General features: G+C 40.8%; 9 protein-coding genes across 9 annotated transcripts; 5 read left to right on the top strand and 4 right to left on the bottom strand. All coding sequences in view use genetic code 12, as the record gives it.

The window, feature by feature from the left end:
* Positions 1-5,255: 5,255 nt before the first annotated feature.
* On the top strand, positions 5,256-7,771 carry SSN7 (transcription factor which mediates glucose repression). Its single transcript, XM_001387645.1, has one exon. The coding sequence runs from the start codon at positions 5,707-5,709 to the stop codon at positions 7,714-7,716; it is 2,010 nt and encodes a 669-aa protein (XP_001387682.2). The 5' UTR covers positions 5,256-5,706; the 3' UTR covers positions 7,717-7,771.
* Positions 7,772-7,898: 127 nt separating this feature from the next.
* Positions 7,899-8,741, bottom strand: PICST_34008 (predicted protein; the record flags this gene model as incomplete). Its single annotated transcript, XM_001387224.1, has 1 exon — positions 7,899-8,741. The coding sequence occupies one exon, from the start codon at positions 8,739-8,741 to the stop codon at positions 7,899-7,901; it is 843 nt and encodes a 280-aa protein (XP_001387261.2).
* Positions 8,742-11,923: 3,182 nt separating this feature from the next.
* On the top strand, positions 11,924-12,271 carry PICST_28028 (predicted protein; the record flags this gene model as incomplete). The annotated part of the gene is made up of 1 exon (XM_001387644.1): positions 11,924-12,271. One exon carries the CDS (start codon positions 11,924-11,926, stop codon positions 12,269-12,271), a length of 348 nt encoding a protein of 115 aa, XP_001387681.2.
* A 242-nt stretch (positions 12,272-12,513) lies between these two features.
* Positions 12,514-14,063, top strand: PICST_28027 (predicted protein; the record flags this gene model as incomplete). Its single annotated transcript, XM_001387643.1, has 2 exons — positions 12,514-12,606; positions 12,951-14,063. 2 exons carry the CDS (start codon positions 12,514-12,516, stop codon positions 14,061-14,063), a joined length of 1,206 nt encoding a protein of 401 aa, XP_001387680.2.
* A 427-nt stretch (positions 14,064-14,490) lies between these two features.
* Positions 14,491-15,147, top strand: PICST_51433 (predicted protein; the record flags this gene model as incomplete). The annotated part of the gene is made up of 1 exon (XM_001387642.1): positions 14,491-15,147. A coding segment is annotated over one exon (657 nt), but the record flags the coding sequence as incomplete, so codon positions are not given.
* A 634-nt stretch (positions 15,148-15,781) lies between these two features.
* TIP120 (TATA-binding protein-interacting protein) lies at positions 15,782-19,638 on the top strand. Its single transcript, XM_001387641.1, is given in 5 exon segments — positions 15,782-15,927; positions 15,946-16,227; positions 16,276-16,594; positions 16,607-18,450; positions 18,472-19,638. 5 exon segments carry the CDS (start codon positions 15,794-15,796, stop codon positions 19,586-19,588), a joined length of 3,696 nt encoding a protein of 1,231 aa, XP_001387678.2. The 5' UTR covers positions 15,782-15,793; the 3' UTR covers positions 19,589-19,638.
* Positions 19,639-20,218: 580 nt separating this feature from the next.
* Positions 20,219-21,832, bottom strand: PICST_38732 (predicted protein; the record flags this gene model as incomplete). Its single annotated transcript, XM_001387223.1, has 1 exon — positions 20,219-21,832. One exon carries the CDS (start codon positions 21,830-21,832, stop codon positions 20,219-20,221), a length of 1,614 nt encoding a protein of 537 aa, XP_001387260.2.
* Positions 21,833-22,330: 498 nt separating this feature from the next.
* Positions 22,331-23,551, bottom strand: PICST_34006 (predicted protein; the record flags this gene model as incomplete). The annotated part of the gene is made up of 2 exons (XM_001387222.1): positions 22,331-22,818; positions 22,894-23,551. 2 exons carry the CDS (start codon positions 23,549-23,551, stop codon positions 22,331-22,333), a joined length of 1,146 nt encoding a protein of 381 aa, XP_001387259.2.
* Positions 23,552-24,013: 462 nt separating this feature from the next.
* FUM2 (Fumarase converts fumaric acid to L-malic acid in the TCA cycle) lies at positions 24,014-25,555 on the bottom strand. The gene has a single exon (XM_001387221.1). The coding sequence runs from the start codon at positions 25,546-25,548 to the stop codon at positions 24,070-24,072; it is 1,479 nt and encodes a 492-aa protein (XP_001387258.2). The 5' UTR covers positions 25,549-25,555; the 3' UTR covers positions 24,014-24,069.
* Positions 25,556-26,013: the final 458 nt, after the last annotated feature.

The following is a 26,013-nucleotide window of genomic DNA, read 5'->3' as shown; positions in this document are numbered from 1 at the left end:
CATCGGTGCATAAATAGAACCTAGCTAAGACCTGCTTCTTTAGTTGAAACTTAAACCTAATATTGCCCATTTAGGTAGTTATTTATTGATCCTCAGATTGAGACCTAAATTCGTAGGTTCCCCTTAAGGTTTAGTTTGGAGAATGTCGATGGCAACCGTATTTTCATAATAATATAAAAGAATGTTTCATTCATCCTACTTACTGCACAAAGCGAGGCTGCATCCTACGGTGACCAAATTATAATTAGTTGCATTGTGAGGTGTGATAATCCACGGCCAGCAAACGTCCCTACCCTACTGAGCCCACTCATGGTTTTAGAACTGTGCGCATATGGGCAGTGCCCAAATGTAAGTCTGGAAATGAAACAGTAAAACACAACAAGCCACCTCGTTACAAACCGTGGGGGATCTGATGGGCTCAATAATTTCGTCATTATTTTAATCGGTCGTCACAGGAACTAAATACATTTTGTACTGGTTTCCATACATGAGCGATCAAATTCATGCTGCCCATTGTATTACGTTTGCTGGGGGCAACTATAATGCAAGCAACGTTTTTTGTACCTTCAAGAAATGTTCACACCTTGTCCTTTGCTGCCTTCAGTCACAAGAGAGAGTCATATACCAGACGATGTACAAACATTCAGTTGAGATTCGCGGTTTTTCCACACTCTGTCTAATTCCAGTGGGAGCCTTTATCCATCGCCGCAGGCGTCTACATACATGAAACTGATAACTGCACTTGTCGTCTGTATCCAGTATGTGGTGCGTGCAGTAAGCTTTACATCTTGAATTGCGGACCGAATGCATATGTTTTGCTATAGTCATGCTTGGTCGTTTCTCGGATAGGATGCCCAAAGACGAAATGCAGATCGTACCAGGTTCATATACTAAATGAGAAAAGTGTGGAATGACTTAACTGGAATGTTATTGCTAAAAGGTTAACTACGAGCGAGGTGACCGGTCGCCTGATAATAAAGCTTTAGTCTTTCTCTTATTTGTGTACGGGTTCTAAAATCGATTGAACTTTATAGAGTTACTCGAGTTGGCTAATGCTTCCTATTTTATTGTTCCATTAGTAATATTTTTTATCATCTGTAAATTAAGGTTAGGCTTTACATATCATGCACAGGTGACTTCATTCAAGAATAATTCTTATGCACTACATACGTACTGTAACTGCATGCTACCATTCGTGTAGTATATATTATCTATATGATGATGCATCAAAAATAAAAATTCTCTAGGTGCCTTCGAAGACGGAAAATTTTCACCCAATCGCAAACAGTCATCGATCCATCTCTAACACGAGAGCAGAATGCATTGGATGGAGAAAGCATCTCATTTAGCCTAAGTTATATAGTCGCGAGAGATAAATGAGATTCTTTGCTCCTTCAGTCAAGGCTGAGCATTCCAAAGAAAACAACGCACCTTATCGGTACCGGCTCCTTTTCTATTGGAACGGCCCACACTTCCAACAGGTACCAAAATTCGTCGGTTCTATCTGTCCACAAGTTTGACGCAAAAATGTGAATTATGCGGATGAGGAAATTGTAAAATCTTGACTCAACACAAAGCGCATATACATTGAATTACGAGAGAAAAAGCAAACAACGGCCATTGCTCAATACAAATGAACAGTTCATACTCGTGCAAATAATAACAACACAAGAAGATAATATCGGTAGGGCTGATTATCTCTCATAACACCGTGAAACCGCAGAAAGAAAATAAACTGTGATTGTGACCTAATCTCTGGGACTTAAAGTACTATGCCGAAGTATAGATAGGCACAATCGATACTAGAATTTGTCCAATGTACACGGATGCCCTACACGGCTGGAATGGAGACTTCCTCGTGTTCAAGTCTCAGTTTTCATTTGTTCAAAATATAAAGTTGTACTTAATAAATCACAATTCCATGTGGTGATAATTTAGACACTGCATAATCTAAATTGTACATATTCAAGCAAAGTTTCGTGTAATTCTAACCTTGTTGGAGATTTCATGTATAGTGTAGGTTAAAATTATCTGCATGCACCATGCCGCTGGCGATTGTCCCATAGAACGAACTATTTCTTTTCTATTATACTATACGTATAGTTTCCAGTTACTTTTCCACAAATCTAATTACGTGACTAAGATTTATGGGTATATAGGAGTAGATAGAAGTATTCTCACAGTACTCGGGGGACTCAGAAGTTGGAGAGCAGTTGGTTCAGACAGAATCAGGTAAGCCACGCAAATAAGCGCTGTTATTTTGCTGAACTACTAAGCACTCACTGCATATGCGCCTATTTGCCTACAGATCTATTAGGAAATGAAATTATTTCTGGAATAGTTTGAACTATCTAGAATTCCAGATACCCTTTGATGAGGATGTAGATCAGGCCTAATCAGGAAGGTTTATAAACCGGCAGCAGGACTGGGCTACTATATACGGGGTGAATTTCATGACTTCTTGATATCTTGCCATCAATACTGTTTGGATCATAATAAAAAGCTACGGAATTGTGAGCTCCAAGTGATGGGCAGTACAGGAGAACAATAGAGGGGAACAAAGAGCAGACGATTTTTCTCCATCCTCACTTACATAGCCACATAATTGTTCTTAAAAGACTAAGTCAGGTTCAGAATTTCAATGGTGAAACTGAGATTAGGAAGAATGGTCGTAAAAAATAAAAAAATTTAAATCAAAAAATTCCAATTTTGGGAAAGTGCTCCTTGCATACATACTGACGACTATTTTCAATTTGATGCAGAACGAAAAATATGGCTAAAATTAGGAAGAGAGGCAATCTAAGGACATTTTTGGAAAAAGTCAGCCACTAAAGTGACTAAATGCGAAACTTTATTACTAGGGAATTAAATATCTTCTATTTCATATCACAATTTGCTGGAAGTCACTGACACTGAGATAAACACAATTTGATGCGTAACTGAATCTACAGACGTAACAATAGGATTTGCGAAGACAGAAGTACACTGCATCACAGATAATAATTCTACAAAATATGCATAAACTATGGACCTTGATTGTTCCCGAATATTATTGATCGAGCGCTCTCCAACAAATAGAGCTACAACGTCTTTTTTCCGATGTACATATATTTCATAATGAGAGGGGATTATTTTTCCAATGACAAGTATTTTATATGCATAACCCATGTTTATTATACTATTGCATGTAAAAAGGAGATCAATTTTTGCTTTGGCTCTGCCGTGGGATATAAATACTGGTTGGCCCCCTCTAGTTGTCGACACACAGTGAATAACTTTGCGGCGGCTTTGTAACTATTAAGTTACTGAACCTTACTTTCTATTCTATACATGTTTCAGCATATAATGACCACACCAGATAGACGATTGTAGCCTTCGCCATAATTATCTTTTTCTTTTTACTTTATCTAGTGCTATGTCTTCGGGGAAAGGATCACACATATTAGCACACCTTTGTGCATAGGAACTTGTTCCTTTTCTTTCCTGTTTGCTTTCTGTGCGGCCTCAGCTTCTGAAGAATTATCTGGATCTGGGAGAAGACAGGGCGTCACCTATACGATTATTGGTGATTGTGGGAAGTGCTAGCTCTAGATAATTACAATTTTCCACCAGTGGCTATTTTCTCATTGTCTTAGTACATTCAATACAATGCGCCGAACATCAGACCTGATTCTTATCTAGCAACCAGTTTTATTTTGGTAGTACACCATGATGTGTAATATTTTTTTTGATTATCGTAGCCTTACACAAATTTTCTGAGCCAATTGTCAAAACCACCATATTTCTCATCATTGTGGTCTATAGTGGTGGCTCATTAGACAGATCAGGTCCGTTACAAATTGCAACAGGCCTTAGCGCCGGCTAGTAAGTACCATCCCCCAAATTTAAAGAAATCTATGGAATGTCAAAATTTAGGGCATGTGAAGCTAAAGACAGCTCGGTTCCATGACCCCTGCTTGGACCCAACGTTTTACGAAGGACATTATTGTTTGTGCGATTGACTGAGACGATCTAGGACAATACAAGCCAAACTGTACATAATTTCATTCCGTTATGCGTTTGGAAGCTGAGGACGACATAATAGGAGAAAGTTACAGAAACAAGCCATTCTGATTGTAAATCTCGACAGCTGGCAGTAAATAAAATTCACAGCAAACTGTAATACAATTTCGTTATATGTGGTGTTCAAATGGCGAGTTTATTGACCTACTTGAGGAATAGACACTCTTTGTAGGTCTGGTACGGGCAAATTTCACTGTAGAAAAGGAACGATCTTCACCTCATCATATTCCATTCCGGATGCAATGTATCACGTGACCCTTCCACACATCAACATTTAATTCATGCAACATATGCAAGGCATTGAAAATAAGTAATTATTCTGAATCACCTTGAAGACATCCTGTCGTTAAATGGAAGAAGAAAATATTCTCAAGAATCAGAATTAGAAATTAAAAAAATAAAGACAAAAAAATAAAAACTATGACCGTAAATATAGAAGGCAAGGCGCACATCAAGACCATGGAAGTGAGCGTCAACCATATGTTGTCGAAACTTCTTGGAGGGGGGTGCTGAGCCCGAAATATACATGAAACTAGGGGTGTGTAGGAGAATTGTTAAATTTTCGCGTGTTAGGCTGAGTATACAAGTATCTCTATGTTGTCAGTCTCCGGTGCGTTTGCATGACAGTTGCATACCTATTCTTCCTTTATGCAGAAAAATATAAGTACAAATCTAACTTTAAAAATGCATTCGTGCGTATATGATATTCAATCTGTTACAGGTCCTATGATATCACGTAGCGCATTGAAACTATCAGCAGATGTTTTTGGAACGCAACAACCTTGGCTAAGAGGGAATGTGAAGTGGTTAGGACTTGATACTTGTGGCTTACACTCGTAGTCAAGACTATGGATCAAGTTGCCCAAAGTTCAGAGCCCCACAAACAGGACCCCTATGATCGGAGGGGGTGCAGGAGGTCGCCACCCATTGCTAGCCAAAATTGTTGGAAGTGGCTAGAGGCTTTAAGTTTAGATTTATTTTTGTCACTCGCATAATTCTCTTGCTGGGATTATTTTTCTGCTAATGTTGCAGATATTTTTTATGCATGCATTTCTGGACCGGGCGCTCCTGACAGACAAAAGTAACCTCCAAATCGAAATGTTCATGATTTCTGGAAAATGGCTTTTAAAAAAGGGCCAACTCCCATTTGTGAATTTTATGTACTTCTTCTCTTCTTATCATTACGGTATTATAGTTTTTGTTTTTGTTTTGAATTCACATTTCATATTAGAGCTCACAACTACGTCATCTCAACTGCAACCCAGCGTATTCACTAGCTCTGCGAGATAGATCCTTCAAGTGTCACGGAAAAAGAACTGCTGACTATAAAAGAATCCTCGCCTATTTGTTCGCAAGTCCATAATTTTTTTATCAGAACTTTCATCTAAGAATTTTCATCTTACAGTGGCCCTCATATCATAGATAAGTAACCACCTGTTCATCCACTAGCTCTAATTAACTTACCGTTGTCTATACCAGCACAACATTAACATTTTCTACCGCTATACCTTTCCACCTGTTCCAGCAAACACTAACAGTGCAACCAGCTCTTCCACTTTTTTTACACTAAAGCCAGAAGATACTCGAGGATATACAATCAACTTTCCTTTGTATAATCACATTTTCATCTCATAAATCAATAGAATGTACGCTGCCAAAAGACCCTCCCAGGAGCTTTCGCCTGGGTCTAAACGCCAGCGACTCCACGACAAGCTGCTCTCTGACTACGCATCATCAGCTACAGAAACGTGGATAGCCTGTGGGAACTGTGCCAATACTTTAGGTCTCGTTGTTCCCGCTATCAAGTCGTTTGAAAACGCTGTTGTGCATGATCCTTCCAATGCTGCTGCCCTCTGTGGATTGGCTTCTTCGCTTAGACTTAACGATATCAGCCTCAACGAAACGATAGGAACCCAAAGTGCCATCGACAAATTGAATAAGCTGTTAGAACTGTTTCCCTCTTTGCTCAAGCAGCCAGCAGTTTTTAAGGAGTTGGCAGAATGTTACTTACTCATTGGTCTCAACGACCAGGCTCACCAGGCTATCCAGACGGCTTTGCAACTTGCTGAGACCGATGCTTCGCTTTGGCTCTTGCTGGCTCAAACATTAATACGTGTCGGCGCCAGAAGTCATGCTGCCGGTTCGTTGACCCACTGTTTGTCGCTTTTACCAGACTCAATCCATCAGTTTTCTACTGCTGATATCGAAACTGCCAGAGCTGCTCATGCTGAATTGGCAGCTATTGCTGCTGCTGATGGAAGCATCGAGTTGTCAATTGCAGAATTGACTGCAACTCTTTCTCTTCCACCTCCTCCATTGTCGAGAATCGACGAACATATTGCTCTCTGGTGTGCTTTATCAACAGCCAAAGAAAGAGCTAACGATATCGCTGGAGCCATCCAGGCATGTGAGCAGTCAGAAAAGGCCGTTGGAATGTCACCACGTATCTTGATGACTCACTCGTACTTGCTTCTCTTCAGCAACGACAGAAATAATGCCGAAACGGCCATTAACTTACTTTCTAAAATCATTGACTTGGAAAAGGAAAAGGAATCAGAACAGCCCAAAAACGACGGTGACTTCTTACCGTGGTACTTGCTCGGAAAAGCGTATTCTCTCGTAGACCAACCTCGGTTGGCATATGATTCTTACCAGGTTGCTTTACGTAGAGCCTCGAACTCGCCCATCACGTGGCTCGCTGTAGGGAAGTTGTATTTGGAGTTGAAGCAGTTGCCCGATGCCTTGGCAGCCTATTCGCAGGCGTTACGGTTGCAAATCGATGAAAGCTCACCCGGAACTGCTACAGCTTGGGACGGTTTGAGTTGTGTCTATGAAAGATGCGACGACCAGCTTATGGATGCCTCTGATGCTTGTGCCAGGTCTGCCTCTTGTTTCAAGGTGATAGGTGACTTGAAGTCTGCCGCCTTCTTTGAAGAAAGAGCTGAACTTTTGGCTAAAGTATCGAAAAAAGAAGCTCCTGTACCAGAATTGAGAGATCCTCCAGATGTTCCCAGCTTCTTGTTGAGAGACCTTGTAGCCTTGTTGCCTTCTGAGAGAATTGCCTTTATACAAGGTCCTCAACAACAAGAGCAAACTCAACAACCTCAACAACAGCAACAACAGCAACAACAGGGTACACCTTTACAACAGACTCCAAATCCACAGCATCACCAACCTCAACACAGTCCTGCTATTTCCATGATTCAACTGCAGCAAACTCCACAACCACCTCAGGCTCATTATCCTCAACCTCAGCAACAACAGCCTCAACGTACTCCTCAGCAACATCTTTTCCATCAGGGTTTCAAACAGGAACAAAAGTCGCCCAGACAGCAGCAGATTCCTCCTCAGTTGCCTCCTCCACAGATTCAGCAAGTTTGGTCTCCAAATCAACAACCACAATACTTCTATCAACAGGGTCCTCCACAGGGTCCTCCAGCATTGCACCACCAGGGAGGTCCAGCTGCTCCGCCTTCTTCTCATCGTTCACCTTTGAATCCTCAACTCATTCCGGCGGGAACTTACCCCGTACCAGCACCTCCTGGTGTAGCACCTCCAGGTTATCCATATGGTCAATACGTACCTGTACAAGGTGGTGTAATGACTCATATCCAACAACAGTATGCTCCACCGGTGAACAACTGGAGAAGATAGGCATTGTATTATATTCGCTCAGGAAGTATGTATTAATAAACACGGGCCAAAGAAGAGTTTAATTGTAGAATAATCTTTATTGTCTTGATGTAGTCTATAAATACTGTGAAGTATTGAATATCTTCAGTTCAATTGTATGAACTTAATTCAGATTTAATGTAGTAATAATACATGCTTAATGGTCACTCTAGCATGGCTGCTAGGTCTTTCCAGTCACCAGTATATAAAGTGTTCTCGTTATTCGCTACCGCATCCTTCAAGTTAACACTGGCTATACCCAATCGAGCAAGCGACAGAGTCAACGATCCATCAGTCATAACGACACCAACAGGAACCAGCAACATTGACAAAAGGTCCGTGGAACTATCGCCGACATACAACAAATCAGACCCATATTGTCTCTTTAGCTGCTCTACGGTATTCTTCTTGTCTAAAGCTGTTCTCACCTCTGGTGAACCGTCCCACTTTCCAGTGGATACTAAATTTCCATTTTCAGATGGTTTCCATTCGAATTCATTGGTTTTAATTGTTATATTGTTCTCTTTCAAGTCAATTTCCAGCTTTCTAAGACATTCTCGTATGATTAGTCCAGTCCAGTTGATGCTGAGAATCACTACGGGAATTGCCAACTGGTGGCATCGCACAAGGAAGTCAATAAAGTGAGGGCGTAGCGATACTTTTGTTGCTTGCTGAGTGAAATCAGCTTGTTCCAAATCCTTGAAAAGACCACTCTCTACAAGAGCATTGATGGATGACATTTCCACCAGCTTCATTCCCTTCTGAAACTGTTCCTCCTTGAGAATCAGGTCTCTAGCTCCCCATTTTTTGTTGAAGTCGTCAGTGTATTGCTTGTAAGAATCCAAGTAAATCTTGGAGAAATGGCCGAACTTCGGGCTGAATTGTGGTTTCCTCAAGTACGCCGCTTCGGCAACAAGGCTGATGGTATCCGCTGTAGTTATAGTTTCATCCCAGTCTGTTATCACAAGCAGAGGTCTCCAACGGAAACTTCTAGGTTTCACCGGCATTGAAGTTAAAGCAAAATGCTAGCACAACACGAGCTAGTCAACTGACAATAAGTTAATCTGCGAAACTGCAACAATTATCGGCAAATTTGTCGTGAAGTTCAAGAGATCAGAATTGAACCAATTCAGAGTGCGAATTCAATAACTCAATCAATTCGTCAATATTCACCAGGTAATTTGATCGATTCTCTCAAATGAGATAAAAGCAAGCGACGATTCCACAACTGACGAAGACAACTGCAGCAAATGAACTGTTCAGTGTGTTCGAGTTTGGCCGAAGAAGAAAACTTGTAGAGAAGTTCGTTGCTCGCATCAAATTGTGAGACTCGTTTGAAGAATGGTAGGAAAACTACGCCCATATATCTGTTAATAGAATTGATTATATCCTACAAAATGTATCATAGCAACACTCATCGAACTATACCATCTACAAATACAGTCAAAAACAGTGAAATAGTGGTTTTGTGAATAGCCGACCTGCTGTTCTGGTAAACGTCTAGTAAAATAGGAATCTCCACATCTCAATCAAGTCTATCAATGCTCCTATCTCTCTATTGCAACCAAATTGACTGGTTCACAGAGAAGATGCCTTAGAACATCGAATTGCAAAGAAGAGGATGTAATTGACTTGACTGCTTTGGTTCGAGGCTTAAGCCGTCCTCCTTGCATATGCAAAAAGCATGATGGAATCAAGAAGGCGATTGGCGTATTTCGTCACCATTTCACATTGAAGAATCAGGAAACTCTTTCTTGATATTTTCAATTGATATTTTCAAAACGATCAATAATAGAAATTCATCAAATATGCTGGGTATCACGACTCTCCTGTCAGAGTATGAAGTCATAAGTTTTGCATCTGTATGCATACGAATACAGATGAACAATCAGGACTTGCATACCCCCTAATATTATCTGCAAGAGGTCTAGGCATAATAACCTAGCCGTGATGTCACAACACACACAGCTCGCTTAGGCAGTTTCTACATGGCAATACAGTAATTGCCATCTGGAGCTTCCACCGGCCTCATTCCTCAAATTGTTCAGCTCTGTGAAGCATTGAGTTGCAGCCATTTGTTCCTGCTTTTCTACCGCGGTGCGGCTGGCCACAATGTGTAAAGAACTGGCATGATAAGCACTTTGGGACCTTGGAGTTTCGTAGAAATTGGATGAATCAACTACCACTCACTAGAATAGTAACGAAATACTCTTTCCAACAAGAATAATCTTGATACCAATGAAATACTCGGACTTGAATTGAAAATGCAATACATAGAAAGTCTCACTGAGAACTATTTTTTTAGCGAGGTATCGCTAATGTCTCGCTAACTTTTTAGTACTTCAGTTGTGGCCCATTTGCTGAAAGCGCAGACAAGTTCAAGCAAAGACATGGTTATTGTATGGTTTAACTAAGTCAATTGGCCCTGAAGTTTTTCTTCTAGTCTAGGAAAACCGTAACATTGCAACTTTGTACTTTGCAACTTTGTGGCAGTCGCTCTTATCTGGTGGTTGCAACATGGTTCCCTGTTTGAGGACATTTCTACCCATTGTATGATCTTTATGAGCCCCTTTATTTCAACAGACTAGAAAACTCGGAAGTGATTCGAACGAATTCTGTTCGACTAGCAGGCATTCATAATCTAGAATTGGCAATTTTACTAGAGACAGAATTCGTGGCCACGACCACAGCAATACCATCATTGTTACATGGAAATCAATTATAAATGAATATGATTGTGTCTTTACAGTTATATTTCACAAATTGACTACTGAATTAAGGTACCCAACCACTGGAATATTCAGAAAGCTCTACATGAAAGTTCCAACGTCTGTTTCATCAATTGAAAGATGAGAAATTCCTACACCACAGTAAAAGTATGGAATTACACTGCGCCAATATGGAATGAATGCTTTCCAGGTTCTTAGAGACGCGTACGAATGCAAGGACTCGAATCACAGTCGAAATCCAGAATCGGTAACGAATTTCAGATACAATCTGAAAACGAATTCCAGGCAATTTCACTTGGCTATGGTTTCCCCCGACTTGGAACTCAACTATGGCTCTCCTTACTTTCGCAGCCGGGGCTTTTGTGGATCCACTACCGCGGTGCGGCGCCCAGAAGAGACCCCAGACTATATAAACGAATCGATTCCTGAAATTTGGCGAATCCACAATGTTCTTTTCTTCTCTATTCTGTGAGTAACTACTGCTACTACTATATCAATTAAATATGTCTGACAAACAAGAATTCGGCCAATTGGGCAAAATCGCCAAGGAACAACTTGGACTTGACCTTGAAAACAAGGATGTTGGTGAAGTTGTCAAGGAAGGTGTCGCTAAGTTCCAGAACTTGTCTGAGGACGACAAGAAGAAGTTGACCACCGAAGCCTTGGGCAAGTTCGAATCTGCTAAGAAGGGCGAGTAGATACACAATTGTTGTGATCCTTCTCAATTCTTACTGTTCCTACTTTTTATGTCTAACTAAGTGTTCTATCTATATGTGTTTAAGTATTTAACTAGAGTGTTTTGTGTCTCTGTGCAACTTAGCGAGAGCATCGTACTGGGTATGGTGCTAGCGAGAAGTCTCCGTGCAATTCAGTTCACCAAGCAAATATACACCATTATCTACAATTTCCCCATACCCATTATTTGTATTTTTATAAGGTCAAGTAACCACTTTACCTACTGGCAAGTGAAATATCTTCCTTATTCCTTTATTCCACGTGTTTCAACCTTGCTAATTGTGACTGTGATTCTCGCTAATGGTCTGGCAGGTTGCGATTGCGGAGAAATAGCGAGAAGTGAAATTAGTGGAAAGATAGCGAGAGACCAGCAGCAAAGCCATTCTGCAGGATTTCTTCCTTGCAATTATCGAGTTACTCCAGAAAAGCTTCAATGGAAGTTAGTGGCACGAGAATCTGACCACTAGAAAGCGTATCTTGCAAGAGAATCAGATCAATACTAAAACTAAGTCACAAAAGAGCTTTTTCCACTCTTTCAAATCATATTTGGTGTTCTCAAACAGACACTTTCATTTCAACCTAATTTAGAAACATCCTCATTCTCTTTCGAGACAAGTGTATCTATACTCATCTTCATATCTAACCGATTTTGAATCTAGACTGGCCAATATAAGGAAATTATCTCCAGCCAATTACTTCGCAAATCCTCGCAAAGAATCTTGAAAATGACTGACTCTGGCAAGCCTGAAAATCAAGAAGCTACCGAATCTCCGAATCTCCAGGATAACGATATTGCCACTGTTCAAGAACAACAGAGTTTGATTAACTTGGTAAAGAATGTATTGAATCCTAACGGTGATGATCCTAGAGTAGATCAGTATATCAGTAGCACCTTCCAGTATATCCTGGGTGTTTTGTACAAGATGCTGGTTAGCACAGACAAAGAGGCCACGGCCAAGGAGATCGCCGAAGATCTCAGCGAGAGGTTCAACAAGTGGAAGGACGAACGGGAAAAACAGAAGGCTGAGAAACAAAATGGACAATCGGATGAGAAGGATGCTAAGAAAGATTGAAATAGTCTTCGTAAATAGATATCAATAAATGTATTGTCACTATCTTGTCTCTATCATTTGCTACTAAATGGCTACTAAATTGCTACCAGAGTGCTACTGGAATGCGTAATGCTCCTAAGGCTCTACATGGCTAATAAAACTAAAAAGCTACACCCACACAACTAGCAAAGTATATATACAATTGTACTAGAACAACTTTGGAGACTCATCCAAATGGCTTGATAGTCTCAGTGACTATCACAATGGCTCTTTGTAATTTAACTATGGCACCTCAGTCCGGCCCTGATCAAAAATGTGGGGGCTTTCACATGACTAGCCTCGCTTATGTCGCCATAGTAATTTCCAAGTCAGCTATTCTTCTCCAATTGTTAATTGTGTAGATTCTGTTTGGTAACGAAACCAACTCATTCCTTCCCAATTCTGCTCAATTCGTGCCAATTGATAAGATAGTGCTCATCTGTAGGAACGGAACTTTTCAGAAAATTCAATTCCCATTGCTAGCCATAAGAAATTCTCAATTGCTTGCAAATTCAAGATATTCATAACATTCCTTCTGAAATCGTATCATAACTCCTTACATTCGATATACCTACTTCTATCTCCTTTTTTGTTCGAAATGAGACTCTTGAATCTTTCAATATTCACTTCAATTTTCTCGAATCTGTTCTTAGGTCAACAGTCATTCTCCTTAGACCAGCAAATCCCCCAGATCCAGACTACCGAATTCGAGGGCCTAGAAGACGTCCATGTCAATGGCTTGTCGTTGCTCTCATTCCATAAACAGCTAGTGGAAATCGACCTGACTTCTAATCACGAGCATACAGCCTCGCTCTACTTGAAGCAGTTCCTCGAGAACGCTGGTCTCACTGTGGAACTCCAGCCTATCCATGACAACTACGAGATCAGGTACAATGTCTACGCCTACTATGGAAAAACAAGGGATACCAAGGTTGTGGTGACGTCTCATTTTGATACCGTTCCTCCCTACATTCCTTACTCCATTAATGGCACCAAGATCTTTGGCAGAGGCACATCTGATGCCAAAGGCTCTGTAGCTTCGCAGACTTTCGCATTCCTTTCGCTTCTTGAAAACAACGAAATCAAGGAAGGAGATGTCTCGCTTCTCTTTGTAGTCGGCGAAGAAGTCTCGGGAACAGGAATGCTTGAGGCTAACAACTTGGGTGCAAAATGGGACATTGCTATATTTGGTGAACCAACAGAATTGAAACTTGGAGTCGGCCATAAGGGTGCTGTAGTGTTCACTCTTGATGTCGAGGGACATGCCTCTCACAGTGGATATCCCCAATTGGGCATTTCTGCTGGTGAAATCATCATTCCTGTCTTAAACAAATTGATAAACTCCGAGTGGCCCGTAGACGATAAGTTAGGACCATCCACTCTCAATATTGGTAGGTTCGAAGGAGGTGTAGCGGCCAACGTGATCCCAGCACACGCTTCAGCTCAGGCTCTAATTCGTGTTTCTGGTCAATTAGACAGAGTCATCGAGCTCATTGAAGAAGCTGCTGCTGATATTGACCATTTGACTTTAAATATTAGAAGCAAAGCTGAACCAGTCTACTTGGACTACGAAGTGCCGGGCTTTGAGTCAATCGTGTTAGCCTATTTCACAGACGTGCCCAACTTGAAGCTCCCATTGAAGTCTCGCTACTTGTACGGTCCTGGAACTATTCTCGTTGCTCATGGAGACGACGAATATGTAGAGAATCTGGATTTGGTAGAAGCTGTAGATGGCTACAAGAGATTAGTTGCCCATGCTCTTTCCGAATTGTAAACAAGTATTTTGCATTGCAAAATCGATTACAACTTTACTTCTACAATGTATACAATCTCTATATCCATCGCAAGTAGGAAAGCTCACGACGGACTCAAACCATGTATTTGGGTTAATCTAGCTGGATGTTTTCTGAGCCAGTTAGTCAAAAAGGACGACTAACTTGCCTTTGGAAATCACATGAGAGCAATTTCCACACCCGCAAAATATATTTCTACGGTTTTATATAGAAGTAGAACGTATATTGAACTACTTAATTGAATTCCTTGTGTATTCGGTGAAAGAAGATGTAGACTTACGAAAAAAAAAGAAGGCATCCATCTATATATAGGAGAAGTGAAAAAATAGTTACCCGGACACGAATACAAGATGGCCCCAAATTTTTAGAAACTGTAGAATATCTATGTCTATCCAAATTACCGTATAAATGTCGCAAAACATCCCTGCCTGGAAGAGGATCGGGTTAAAAGTCAAGAAGGAGTTGGAGACAGACCCGCTTGCGCTTTCGTCGCATCTTGAGAGCTCAAATTTGACTAAGAAGGACATAAAGCATATTAACAAACAGAAGAGAAAGGCAGAAGACTCAGCCAAGGAGAAATCCAAGAAACCTCCCAAGAGAGTCAAATTACCGAAGAGTGAAAAACCTCCTCCTCCAGAAAAGGACCAGCTTGTCTACCTCAGGCAGTATCATAAGGATAAGGATAACTGGAAGTTTTCCAAACAGAAACAGAACTGGATCTTGAAGAATATTAGAAACATACCTGGAGAATATGAAGAAGCCTTGTCTGTGTATTTGGAAGGATTGCAGGGAGGTTCCAGAACAAGAATAGTGGATAGTTTGAAGGCAGTGATTGAGAAATGGAATGTACTTGCTGCTGAAGCTGAGGCTAAGGTTGAGAAAGAATTAGAAGAAAAGCTTCTGGGCAAGAAGGCTGAGGAAGAGAATGAAAAGAAGGGTGAAGAGAAGAATGAAGAGAAGAAAAAGGAAACAGAAAAGGAAGAAGATGCCGTAGATCTTGAGTATGCTTTGAGATGTAGAAACTTGGTTTTCGTTTTGACAGACGAGAAGGTCCCGTTGAAGGGAGCTGGAGACGAAGATGAAGCAGAGATAGAAGAAGAAAAAGAAAAAGCAGAAGAAAAAGATGATGCCCAAGACGACTCCTTGTCCAACTTGATAATAGATGAAGTCGACGTGGAAGGAACAGAAGACCCAGTGCAAGAGCAGAGCTCAAAAAAGAAGAAGAAAAGTAAGAATAAGAAAAGCAAAAAGTAGATTTGGGGCCATATCAGTCCATACTTGGATTTAAACACCTCATTTCTATTACTACAAGTTGAAGACTTAATTTGCTCATGACTACTATCTACATATAAACCTGTAATTTCATTCTGCCACATTCTATTGGTGGGCACTTTGCATTGATCCTGTTGTAGGATCTACTTATATCATTATTTAATCATTAGTTGCACCCATTATGTATTACCATTGGTGCACTCAATTTGCACCATAGTTTGCCAAGTCTTTGACTGCCCGACCAATCCATAAGGATGTATTCCTACATAGACTAATAATACGCGAGACAAACTACCTTCTTTATTGAAATAGCAATCTATGGTTTTAACCATACTTATCTGGTAAAAATTGGTAGCGCTGCAATGGTTTGACAAGCACGTCTTTGACATTTTGGAATATCGTGATTCCACTTATATCTTTTTGCACCAAGTCTGTAGCCATGCAAGAGATTAACCTCAATTCGTTGAAGGACAAGGCGCTCGATGTGGATCCGGATCTCCGGTTCATGGCTCTTGAAGACTTTCGCAAGTACCTCACATCGTCATCGAGCTCTGGTTCAAGTTCTGGAAATCAGTATTCGAACTTCTCCAGTAGAGCCTTGGAAGGATTTCTTCCAATTTTGTTTCGCTTACTTCTGGATCACAATTCTGATGTACAGAGTCAGGCTGTCAAGTCATTCGAGCCTATGATAGGCTATTTGACCAACGATGCCATGCTTTCTGTAGTAGGTCAATTATATAAATTAGTGTTGGAAGAAAACACCAAGGCCAAAGGTTCTGGATCCAAGCCCAATTTCAAGTCGTTTACAACTTCCATTCCTAACATGGCACTTAGACTGATGTTGAGTACTGGTAACACCAGTAGCCGAAACGGGTTGAAGGCTTCAGAAATGTCGCCATCTATAGTGTACAACTCAACCAGCACTCCATCTCAAACTGCTGCAGTTCATCCGTTTGATGTCAAGCTTTCACGGTCTATTGTGGATTTGCTTTTGCCGCAGATAACGAAGAATTCCATCAATATCGACGCCATTGAGCTTTTGTTTGACGTAATCAAGAACTTGGGCTTTGCCTTATCTAAGAAAGATATCAAATTGTTGCTGGTCTTCCTTATCGATTTGTCATTCCAAGAAACAGGTATCATCAGCAAGCGTGCAATAGCTGCATACGATGCCTTGACCACGTATATTGTGGATGAAAGTCTAATTAATGAAAATGTAGTCCATATGCAACAGTCGTTTGTGGACCTCAAGAATGAGACAGCAGACATCGTCCGATTCCAGTTGTATTCGGTTGTGTTCCGCAACGGTTTTGTGCTCGATCCATCATTGGTGCAGACGACATATTCAGATGCTATCAGATTGTTGAAGCTCAACGAGTTGAACGTAGATACTGACGAGTTTGACTTCGACTCGTTGGTGAAACTTAATCTCGCGAGAGACGAAGCTCTCAATGTTATCAACGACTTGATCTCGTCTAGATGTAGCATTGTAAACTATGAAACCAACATTCTCGATATTGTTGCCAAGTTCATCCAGTTTAACCCCTTTGATGACAAGGATAACGACATGGACATGGACTATGAGGAAGACGACATTGAATTCAGTGATGATGAGAATGAACTAGGAGACGACGACGAAAATGATGGCTCGTGGAAATTACGTAGTAAGGCATGTCAGTTGCTCCAGTCTTTATTAAGAAGAAGTCCTCATAGTTTGGAAGTCATCTACCGTGATTTATTCTCGTTGCTTCCGTTGTTAGACTCGAGTGAATTGGTCTCTCACGAGGCAATCAGAACTGCAAAGCTTGTTGTGGAATTGACAGTTTCACCGCGAAATGAACTTCAACCACTCGTTACTACAATCACTCAAAAGTTACTTGTCAAGGAGAAGTTGGGCCAATTTCCTATCATTTTGCAATTGATAGAAAGCTTGAACAAATTCGAACAAACTCACTTGATACAGACCGTGTTTGCAAAATTTGAAGAGCTCGATCTTGATACGTCTGGTTCCTTGGACTACTTAATTCTCTACAGGAATGTCATAGACAATTCCGATGATTCTGGTCTTCCCCTGTTGGTGGTGTCATACATTGCTGGTGACTTACTTAAATCTTTGAACGACAAGTCTTTTAGCATTATTATTGAAAGTCTCAAGATTTTCAGCTCACTTTTGCAGAAATTTGGAAATACAGTGTACCCAGAACAGGTTCGAGACTTGACTGATAACTTGTTGGGTAAGGTTCAAGACTACAAGCTGTACTCCAGTGAGCTAATCTTGGCATGTATCAACTGTTTGGGAGCAATCATCAAGGATAACCTAACAGACGGAGCAGCACCAATTATTGACACACTCTGGAATTGTGTGACACATGAGAGTACTGTCAAGCCAACGTTGGAAGTCTTGTATGAGTTTTACGGATTGGATACTACAACTACTGCTACTGGTGAGCTTGAAGAGTATGTTGTATCTAAATTGAACGGGTTGATTATTTCTCCTGATGATTCCATAAGCTACTTGTCGTTGACTTTGTTAAAGTCTTTGATTAGGAGAATTTCGTTCACGGAAACTGCCCTCGACAAAACCACTCTGGCTGTAGTCAAGTCTATTTCCAAAGGCAACAAGGGAAACTTGCCCTTGTCTTTTGAAATATTAGCATATTTGACGGAAACAACAGGAGCTTTACAGAATAAATTTGATGAATTCATTGATATATCTGTTGGTGCCATCAATGGCAAGTTGATTGATGTTAACAACGAGCCTTTTTTCCGTCTCTTTGAGTTGATAGTTGCCAACAATGCTGATTTGTTTTCCAGGCTACCATCCATTTTGGATTTGAGTCTAGAAACAAGTGCCAGATCATTGGCTACTGTTTGTGGCCAGAATAGGTTGATTTCTGAAATCCAGGAACAAGAGAATAAATTGAACATTTGCTTGAGTTCTAAGATTGCTGCTGAGGAGCTTCCCAATCTAGTATTCATTGTGCAATTCTTGGGACACTGCGCAGAGTACGTGCCACTATTCGACGTACTTGACAAACTCTTTACTATCTTGGAAAGAGGAAGCAATAACTTGGAAAATGAGAAGCGGATCAACTCGTCTGATGCTGAGAAGGTTAGGGAGGCAGCAGCAGTTTCTATTGGTTTACTAGTCAGGACTGATTTGTCAAATAGGCTTCTGAAGTTGATGTTAAAATATGCATCCAAGGAATTGAATAATTACTACTTGGTTTCGTCACTTAAGGTAGTAGTTCCAAAGTGTAATATTGTTCAATTAAAGTCTATCTGGGAATATTTGTGGATCAATGTTAATGAGACAGAATTTGATCATTCCTTATGTTCTGAGTTTAGAAATACAGGTGATCTCATAAGTGAATTGGTTCTTAGAGACAAAAGCCAACTCGAGTACTTGTATGGAATTCTTTCCAACAAGCCTTCATTGTCATCGATCTACACTGCTATTGTTTCGGTCAAACATTTGATCAGCAAACTTGATGACACACGCGAAAGTTTGCAAGAATTGGAGAAGTTGATCCTTATCACATTGCCATCTATCGACATTGTCAACATTGATATTAAGCAGTTGATTATTGGCAATTTGCTTACAGCCTTGCACAACAAGCCGCAGATCATTTTGCCCCATTTGAACAATGATATCCTTCCAGGAATCTACAGACAGTTAAAGGCGGAAGTAGAGTTCAAAAAGATTATCCCCATGGGCCCTTACAAGTATGTGCTAGATGAGGGGTTGGAAATCAGAAAGTTAAGTTATGAATTCATATACACTTTAATTTCGTTGGACGCACAAACCATCAATGAGTACAACGTCGACATTGCTGAGACTGCCAAGAATATCATAGAGCAAGGACTTGTAGATGATCAAATTGACATCATTGTCTTATCAAGTATCAACTTGATTAATTTCATCAACAACCATGAGTCGATATTTGAATGTCTTCTTATTAAAGACAATGGAGCCTTTCTTTCTGTTATTGCTGCCAACTTAAAATTGCAACTAGGAAAAAAGTTGGGTGCGAAGGCATCTGCTCAAGATACTGAGAATTACCAGGAACGTATTAAATCCATCATAAAGCTCATCAAGAGAATCAGCATCTTGGTAGAATCGGTGCAGCTAGAAAAGGTTGGTGACTCTGATCCAGTTGAATTATGGGCAGAATTCCACAGGGAAGTAAAGCTTAACTTCGTATTGTTCTACAACAGTACTGAGAGTAAGTAAGTATTTATATATATACAAAATGAAATAAGATGAAAAGAAGTACGAATTTATGATTAGCTGTTTGTAGATTTTTTTCAAATTTTGAATTTATTCTTCCATAAATCCAAAAGGTTGCGAAATTTAAATACTTCGGAAATAAACAATCAAAACCATGACATAACAAATTAAATAAAACTGCGATATCATACTTTTATAAAAATTAGTAAAAGCATCAAGTAAATCAAGTTTCTAGGATTTTGACACTGCAAAATGGGCCAAAAACGTAAAAAAAGAATTGGCTCCGATACCGGGAATCGAACCCGGATTTCAAGATGGAGAGTCTCGAGTGATAGCCATTACACTATATCGGAATTTTCGTGAGAACTTCTAATCTGAAAAGCTTAAATATTTCGTATTTCAACAAAGAGCACTTAATGGCTATTTTCGCGAAAAAATTCAAAAAATGACTTCGTGGCCAAGTTGGCTAAGGCGTAAGACTGTTAATCTTAAGATCGTGAGTTCGACCCTCACCGAGGTCGTCTTTTTTTGCAATCTATCTACTAAAAGATGTTTCTACACTTCAAGTACAAACATCATAATGGCATTTTCAAGCTATGTAGGCCAATGTGGAGATATGCTGATATTATCTATTTACATTAAATATGTGTTTATACTCTGTAGAGTGTTTCTACTTGGATTAACTTTTCTGACATTAGCTAGCAAACTCAATTGCTTCTTTACCAAGTCCTTATCTACCTTGACAGCTTCAGGAGATTGCTTTATTTTCCATTCCAAGTCAAAATATTTGCACAACAAGAGAACAACCAAACCAGCGCTGATATCCTTTCCAGAATCACAAAGCACTAAGATTTTGCTATTGACATCTCCAGCCTTGAGTTTGGGAACAAGAGTTGGAAGCACTTCTCTCAACTGCTTCGATCCTTTTTTGGACGACTCTATTTTATGTTGGAACAACTGGATTTGCACTTTCTCTGGCACATCTGTGACCACGTACTTGTCACTGAAAATAACCACTTCAGCTACCTCAGGGAATTCAACAATTAACTGCTCGTAGTGGATATTTGATTCCATTATTCCCAAAATGATGCCTGTATCGTTCTTCGTATTCTTGACGTCACTCACCTGAGTCCTGAGTACGAAAGAGTGGTTTTCCTTGGACTCAAGAAGCTGAGAATAGAGTTTGTTAAGTTTTTGAGTAAGTTCAGCTTCACTGAGCCAGTCGTAAATGTATCCCGTGTTTTCGTCTATTATACCTTCTGCCAGTTTTATTAGCAAGAGGCTCCAAAAGATTTTGGGCAGGAGGTTCCCTTGACAGATATCCTTGGTAGCCCATAGCTCGTGGTCATCTGCCGCTCCCTGAATATATCTCCACGAAGTTGATATTAGCTCCTGATCCTGCGATCGACTTTGTACAGTTATAGGTGCTCCATCGAGTTCTTCTGTCTTCTTTGAAGCTGTCACACATTGAATAGTATAGTACGGATTAGTTCTATTGACAGTAGAGTCTTCGAACACAATGCCGCCATCATTATGATCATTTGAAATTGTATGAATTCTACCCTTGTTGCCAGGATACGTCCAGAACGGCACCAACGGCTTTCTCTTTCCACCAAGAGCTGCGATTAACTGTTTCTTTGAAATCAAGCCCAAATGCTTCACTTCCTTGACAAACTCAGGAATCCGCTTCACAATTAGGTTGTGCTCGCTTCGAAAAACCATTTCCCTAGGTGTTCTGAGCCAACTGTGGTTATTCTTCAAATCAAGAATGAATCCAGTATCATCTTCTGACCAGCCACTCAATAAGGAGCCTAGTTCTTGCACAATTTCGTTATCCAGAGTATCTTCATACAAAATGCTGTTGAGCACAGCACACCAGATCGGTATGGTCTTCAGCAAAGCGTCGGGCATCAACTTTCCCTTCCTGGTGGAATCAATAATTGATATTCCGTCATTTTCACCTATGATGGGCACCAAATGGAGATTGAGTCTTCGCATGGAAAACGCCCATTCGCTGGTATGGCCATCTGTCGACTTGAAATACGAGCTATCGATCTGACTATCGTTAGGAACATACCATAATCCACACCTTTCGTTAGGGACCAAAGGAAAATTCAACTCAAGACCAGAAACAAACTTCGAGTCGTATAGAATTGACTGGAGCCTATTTTTCAACGAAAGGGTATCCTTTCTGAGCTCCTTTCTTATGTCAGAGAGACTACTGCTGACATTGTAGAAGTTATCCATCCTTACGAATCAATGCTACAAGTTCTCCTTAAATATTTATCTATTAGTCGTTCAAAAGAACATGCAAAACATACTTAATTTTTTTTCGCGGCCTTGTAGTGCATTGGATAAACGATCGCTGTGGAGACGAGATGACTTTAGCTTTGAAGATTTGATCATTACTCATGCAAATGGAAAGTCTCTCTCTCACTCACACAATTTATCACAAAAATGAGCTTTGAGCTAGTACCCAAAAGTGTTAAATTTTAGGTACATTTTTTTTGAAATACTTGATTTTGTACTTTCAATTGATGGCTGATCATGGAATAGCCTTCTCAAAAAAGGGTTTAAAGATATCTCTAAAATTGTAGTTGAATCAATACCTTTAATGCCGAATTATTCCATAAAAAAGCCAAAACAAAAATTGCAAACATTTACTTCAACAGAAAACTCCTCAAATAGACAACTAACTTGAACTATTTTAGAACAGCTTACCATGAAATGTCTTATTTTAATCTATTAGTTTCTCTTCAGCTTGCGGGCTCTCTTAAGGGCAGCCAACCGCTTCTCTTCTTCCAATTCCCGACGGTCTTCCAACTCTGCTCTGCGTCTGGAAGCCTGTTCTTCTTCAAGAATATCAGCACCTGTGGCTTCCATATCGTCAACATCTGAATCATCATCAAAACGGTTGTAGTAGTTGCGCTTTTTGCCTCTGTTGAAAATGGCCCAGATCTCGTCACGATCATAGTCCTGCCCGTCGTGCCTCGAGTACCTGTCACGTTCCTCTTCGTCGTCTTCCGAAGCTATGAACGAGTCTAGATCAGAGTCGTCATATTCATACTCATCCGCATACTGATGGGACGATGGACGTGAAGTATGTCTGCCATTTCTATTTCTATCTCTATCTCTCAGTGTAGGCTTATCCTTTAATTTGGCTTCAAGCATGCTGGAAGGCCCACGTACCGGCAAAGGCGTTCTAACAGGAGCAGAAGAAGCAGAAATATCAGCTTTTCTTTCGGGTTTTCTGCCATTAGTGCTCGAATTACTAGAATTTCGACTGGATACGCCTTTACTGCTTGGACGTTTTATAGAGTCCGGAACTCGAGTCGGGACTCGGGATGCTGGATTTGCCAGCAACTTCGGAGTTACAGATTTTGATTTCACTGGCCTGACTGTAGATGAACTGGCACCGGACCCTGTAGCCGTTTCTGGAGACTTACTTTTATTTCTTAACGTAATGGAAAGTTTGCTCTGGTCAATTTTTGAGGCTCGTTTCATCAAATCATTGAAACTCAACTTTTTTGTCAGCTTCTGTTCACTGCTATCGGCTGGATATGCGGACAGCCTGGCCAAATTTGAAGAACGACCGGTGTGTAAAGACCGTGAAGAATTTGTAGAATGTGCTAGGCCATTCGCAGATTTGATGGAGGTTGCACTTTTCCCCAGTTTAGGAGCTCTTTCCTTAGCGGGCTTTTTGGCTGGCAAACCCTTTTTAGCTCGCATCTCTTGTTCCTTCTTTTCTCGTTCCAAACGCCGCTTCTCTTTAAGCATTGCTACTACGGGGTCCACTTCCTTTCTATCGCCATTTTTGAAGGAAGCATGGCCTTTTACAGTACTTGATGCTGAAGGTGAAGCCGAAGATAAAGATGATGCTGTAATAGGACCAGATTTCGTACCCACATTGCGTGGAGGCGGTTGGCCCTTCTTCTTGACATGCTGGAGGATCGTAGATAACGACATCGCTGCAACCAGCTGTCCTAACGAACTGTTAGAGAAGGAAAGAGATTGCCTTCTCTCCAGATCTTCAATAAGTGGCAGTCACGCACGACTCATATAAATCACGTGATCAAATTTATATTAGAAGCTATAAGTAAAAGTGGGGGGGTTCGTGTTGCTGGTGCTGGAAGCGATATTTGGAGAGGGAGGTATCATGATTGTGATATGACGAAATTATATAGAATATTTCCATGGAAGGTATTCTTTTTTTTGTGAATATTTTAGTATATTATTGTAGTTTTCCCAGAAACCAATAGTGGCAGAATCAGGAATTCGCAGCCATTTGCTACAGTTAGAAGAGGTTTCTGGGAAACATAAGGCAATAGAAACACAGAAAGTAATATCAATAGAGAAAGCTCCGCGATATTAACGATGAGAGGGGAATGTACGTATACAACTAAAGAATAGTTGTATCTACTAGAAAGTCAAATAAATAATAGTATTGCTATAAACAGCTAGATAACTGATCTACGTTTAAAAATCTAATCCTTTGGACCAATCATCTTTTCTGGTCTGACCCATTCGTCGAATTCCTGCTCGGACAAGACGCCCAACTCCAAAGCTGATTGCTTCAAAGTCAAGCCCTTCTTGTGAGCGTTCTTGGCGGTCTTGGAGGCGGCGTCGTAACCGATCTTAGGGTTCAAGGCAGTGACCAACATCAACGATTCGTGCAAGGTCTTTTCGATCTTGTCAACATTAGCCTGGATACCGTCAACACAGTTGACTCTGAATGAAGCCGAACCGTCAGCAATCAATCTAATGGACGACAACAAGTTGGCGATCATGACTGGCTTGAACACGTTCAATTCGAACTGACCAGAAGCACCAGCAAAGGTGATGGCAGAATGGTTACCAAACACTTGGGTGGCCACCATAGTTAAGGCTTCGTTCTGGGTAGGGTTAACCTTACCAGGCATGATAGAAGAACCAGGTTCGTTTTCTGGCAAAGCCAACTCACCGTAACCACATCTTGGGCCAGATCCCAAGTATCTAATGTCATTGGCGATTTTGTACAAAGAGACAGCTACAGTGTTCAAGGCACCAGATGCTTCTACGATGGCGTCATGAGCTGCAAGAGCTTCAAACTTGTTAGGAGCAGTCTTGAAAGGCAAGCCGGTCAATTTGGAAACTTGATCGGCAATCTTAACGTCCCAGCCTTTTCTGGTGTTAAGACCAGTACCGACAGCAGTACCACCCTGGGCCAAGTAGAGCAAATTGGGCAAAGTCTTTTCGATTCTTTCAATACCGTTGGTAACCTGTTGAACGTATCCGGAGAATTCCTGGCCCAAAGTCAATGGTGTTGCGTCTTGCAAGTGGGTTCTACCGATCTTGATGATGTCCTTGAACTCATCAGATTTAGCCTGTAAAGAGTCTCTCAACTTGGTCAATTCGGGAATCAACGACTTGGAGATTTCAGTGACAGCGGCAATGTGCATAACAGTAGGGAAAGTGTCGTTGGAAGATTGAGACATATTACAGTGATCGTTAGGGTGAACAGGCTTCTTGGATCCTAATTCCCCGCCCAAGATCTCAATAGCTCTGTTGGAAATGACTTCGTTGGCATTCATGTTTGACTGAGTACCTGAACCAGTCTGGAAAACAACCAATGGGAAGTGGTCGTCTAATTTACCCTCGGCAACTTCAGTAGCAGCCACTTGGATAGCTTGAGAAATCTTAGGATCCAAAGCTCCTAACTCTTCATTAACAATAGCAGCAGATTTCTTCAAGATACCAAAAGCATGGACAACAGGCAATGGCATACGGGCAGCAGGTCCTCCGATTTTGAAGTTCATCTTGGATCTGGCAGTCTGGGCACCGTAGTACTTGGACGAGTCGACCTCGATAGGACCAAAGGCATCGGTCTCAGTTCTGGTGGACAGGAGCAAAACGGAAGACACAGACAAGTTTCTCGAGGAAACGGCTCTGGCAGCTGGTACAGACTTGGAGGCTAATCTCAACATCTTATATTGTGATGAATGGTAAAAAAAGAAGAATAAAAAGTGGTGTATACCAAGTGTCTAAATCTCTGGGGTAGAAATAGTGAATTTTTCACTCCCGGCTAGGATCGGTGCCGTGAGATCGGAAATGCTCATTGGTCGAGAGTCAATTGGTAGCGCCAAAGTGAAACCGAAAATGATAGATCTGGGGTATTGCCAGGTGGAAGGGCTTATAGAGTTGGTAGAGGAGGTCGAGAGGAGAAAAATAGATATTGAGTCAAGATGGCTTATTAAAGAGAATATACAAAGTTTCTGCATTTTTGATTTCTTATTTGGTGGAGAATAATGGAGTTGTTGACTCTCGGAGTTGATCTCGGAGTTGCTAGAAAACACAGAGTACAATAAAAGCGATAGAGTCCTGTTATTTTTGGTTCTATTATATCAAGGATCTATGATATTCTATATGTATCATTACAATAGTACGATAGC

The sequence above is a fragment of the Scheffersomyces stipitis genome, chromosome 1 (assembly GCF_000209165.1).
Source record: "Scheffersomyces stipitis CBS 6054 chromosome 1, whole genome shotgun sequence".
Taxonomy (NCBI): domain Eukaryota; kingdom Fungi; phylum Ascomycota; class Pichiomycetes; order Serinales; family Debaryomycetaceae; genus Scheffersomyces; species Scheffersomyces stipitis.
The sequence above is the reverse complement of the archived record's forward strand: the minus strand, read 5'-3'. Positions and strand labels throughout refer to the sequence as shown.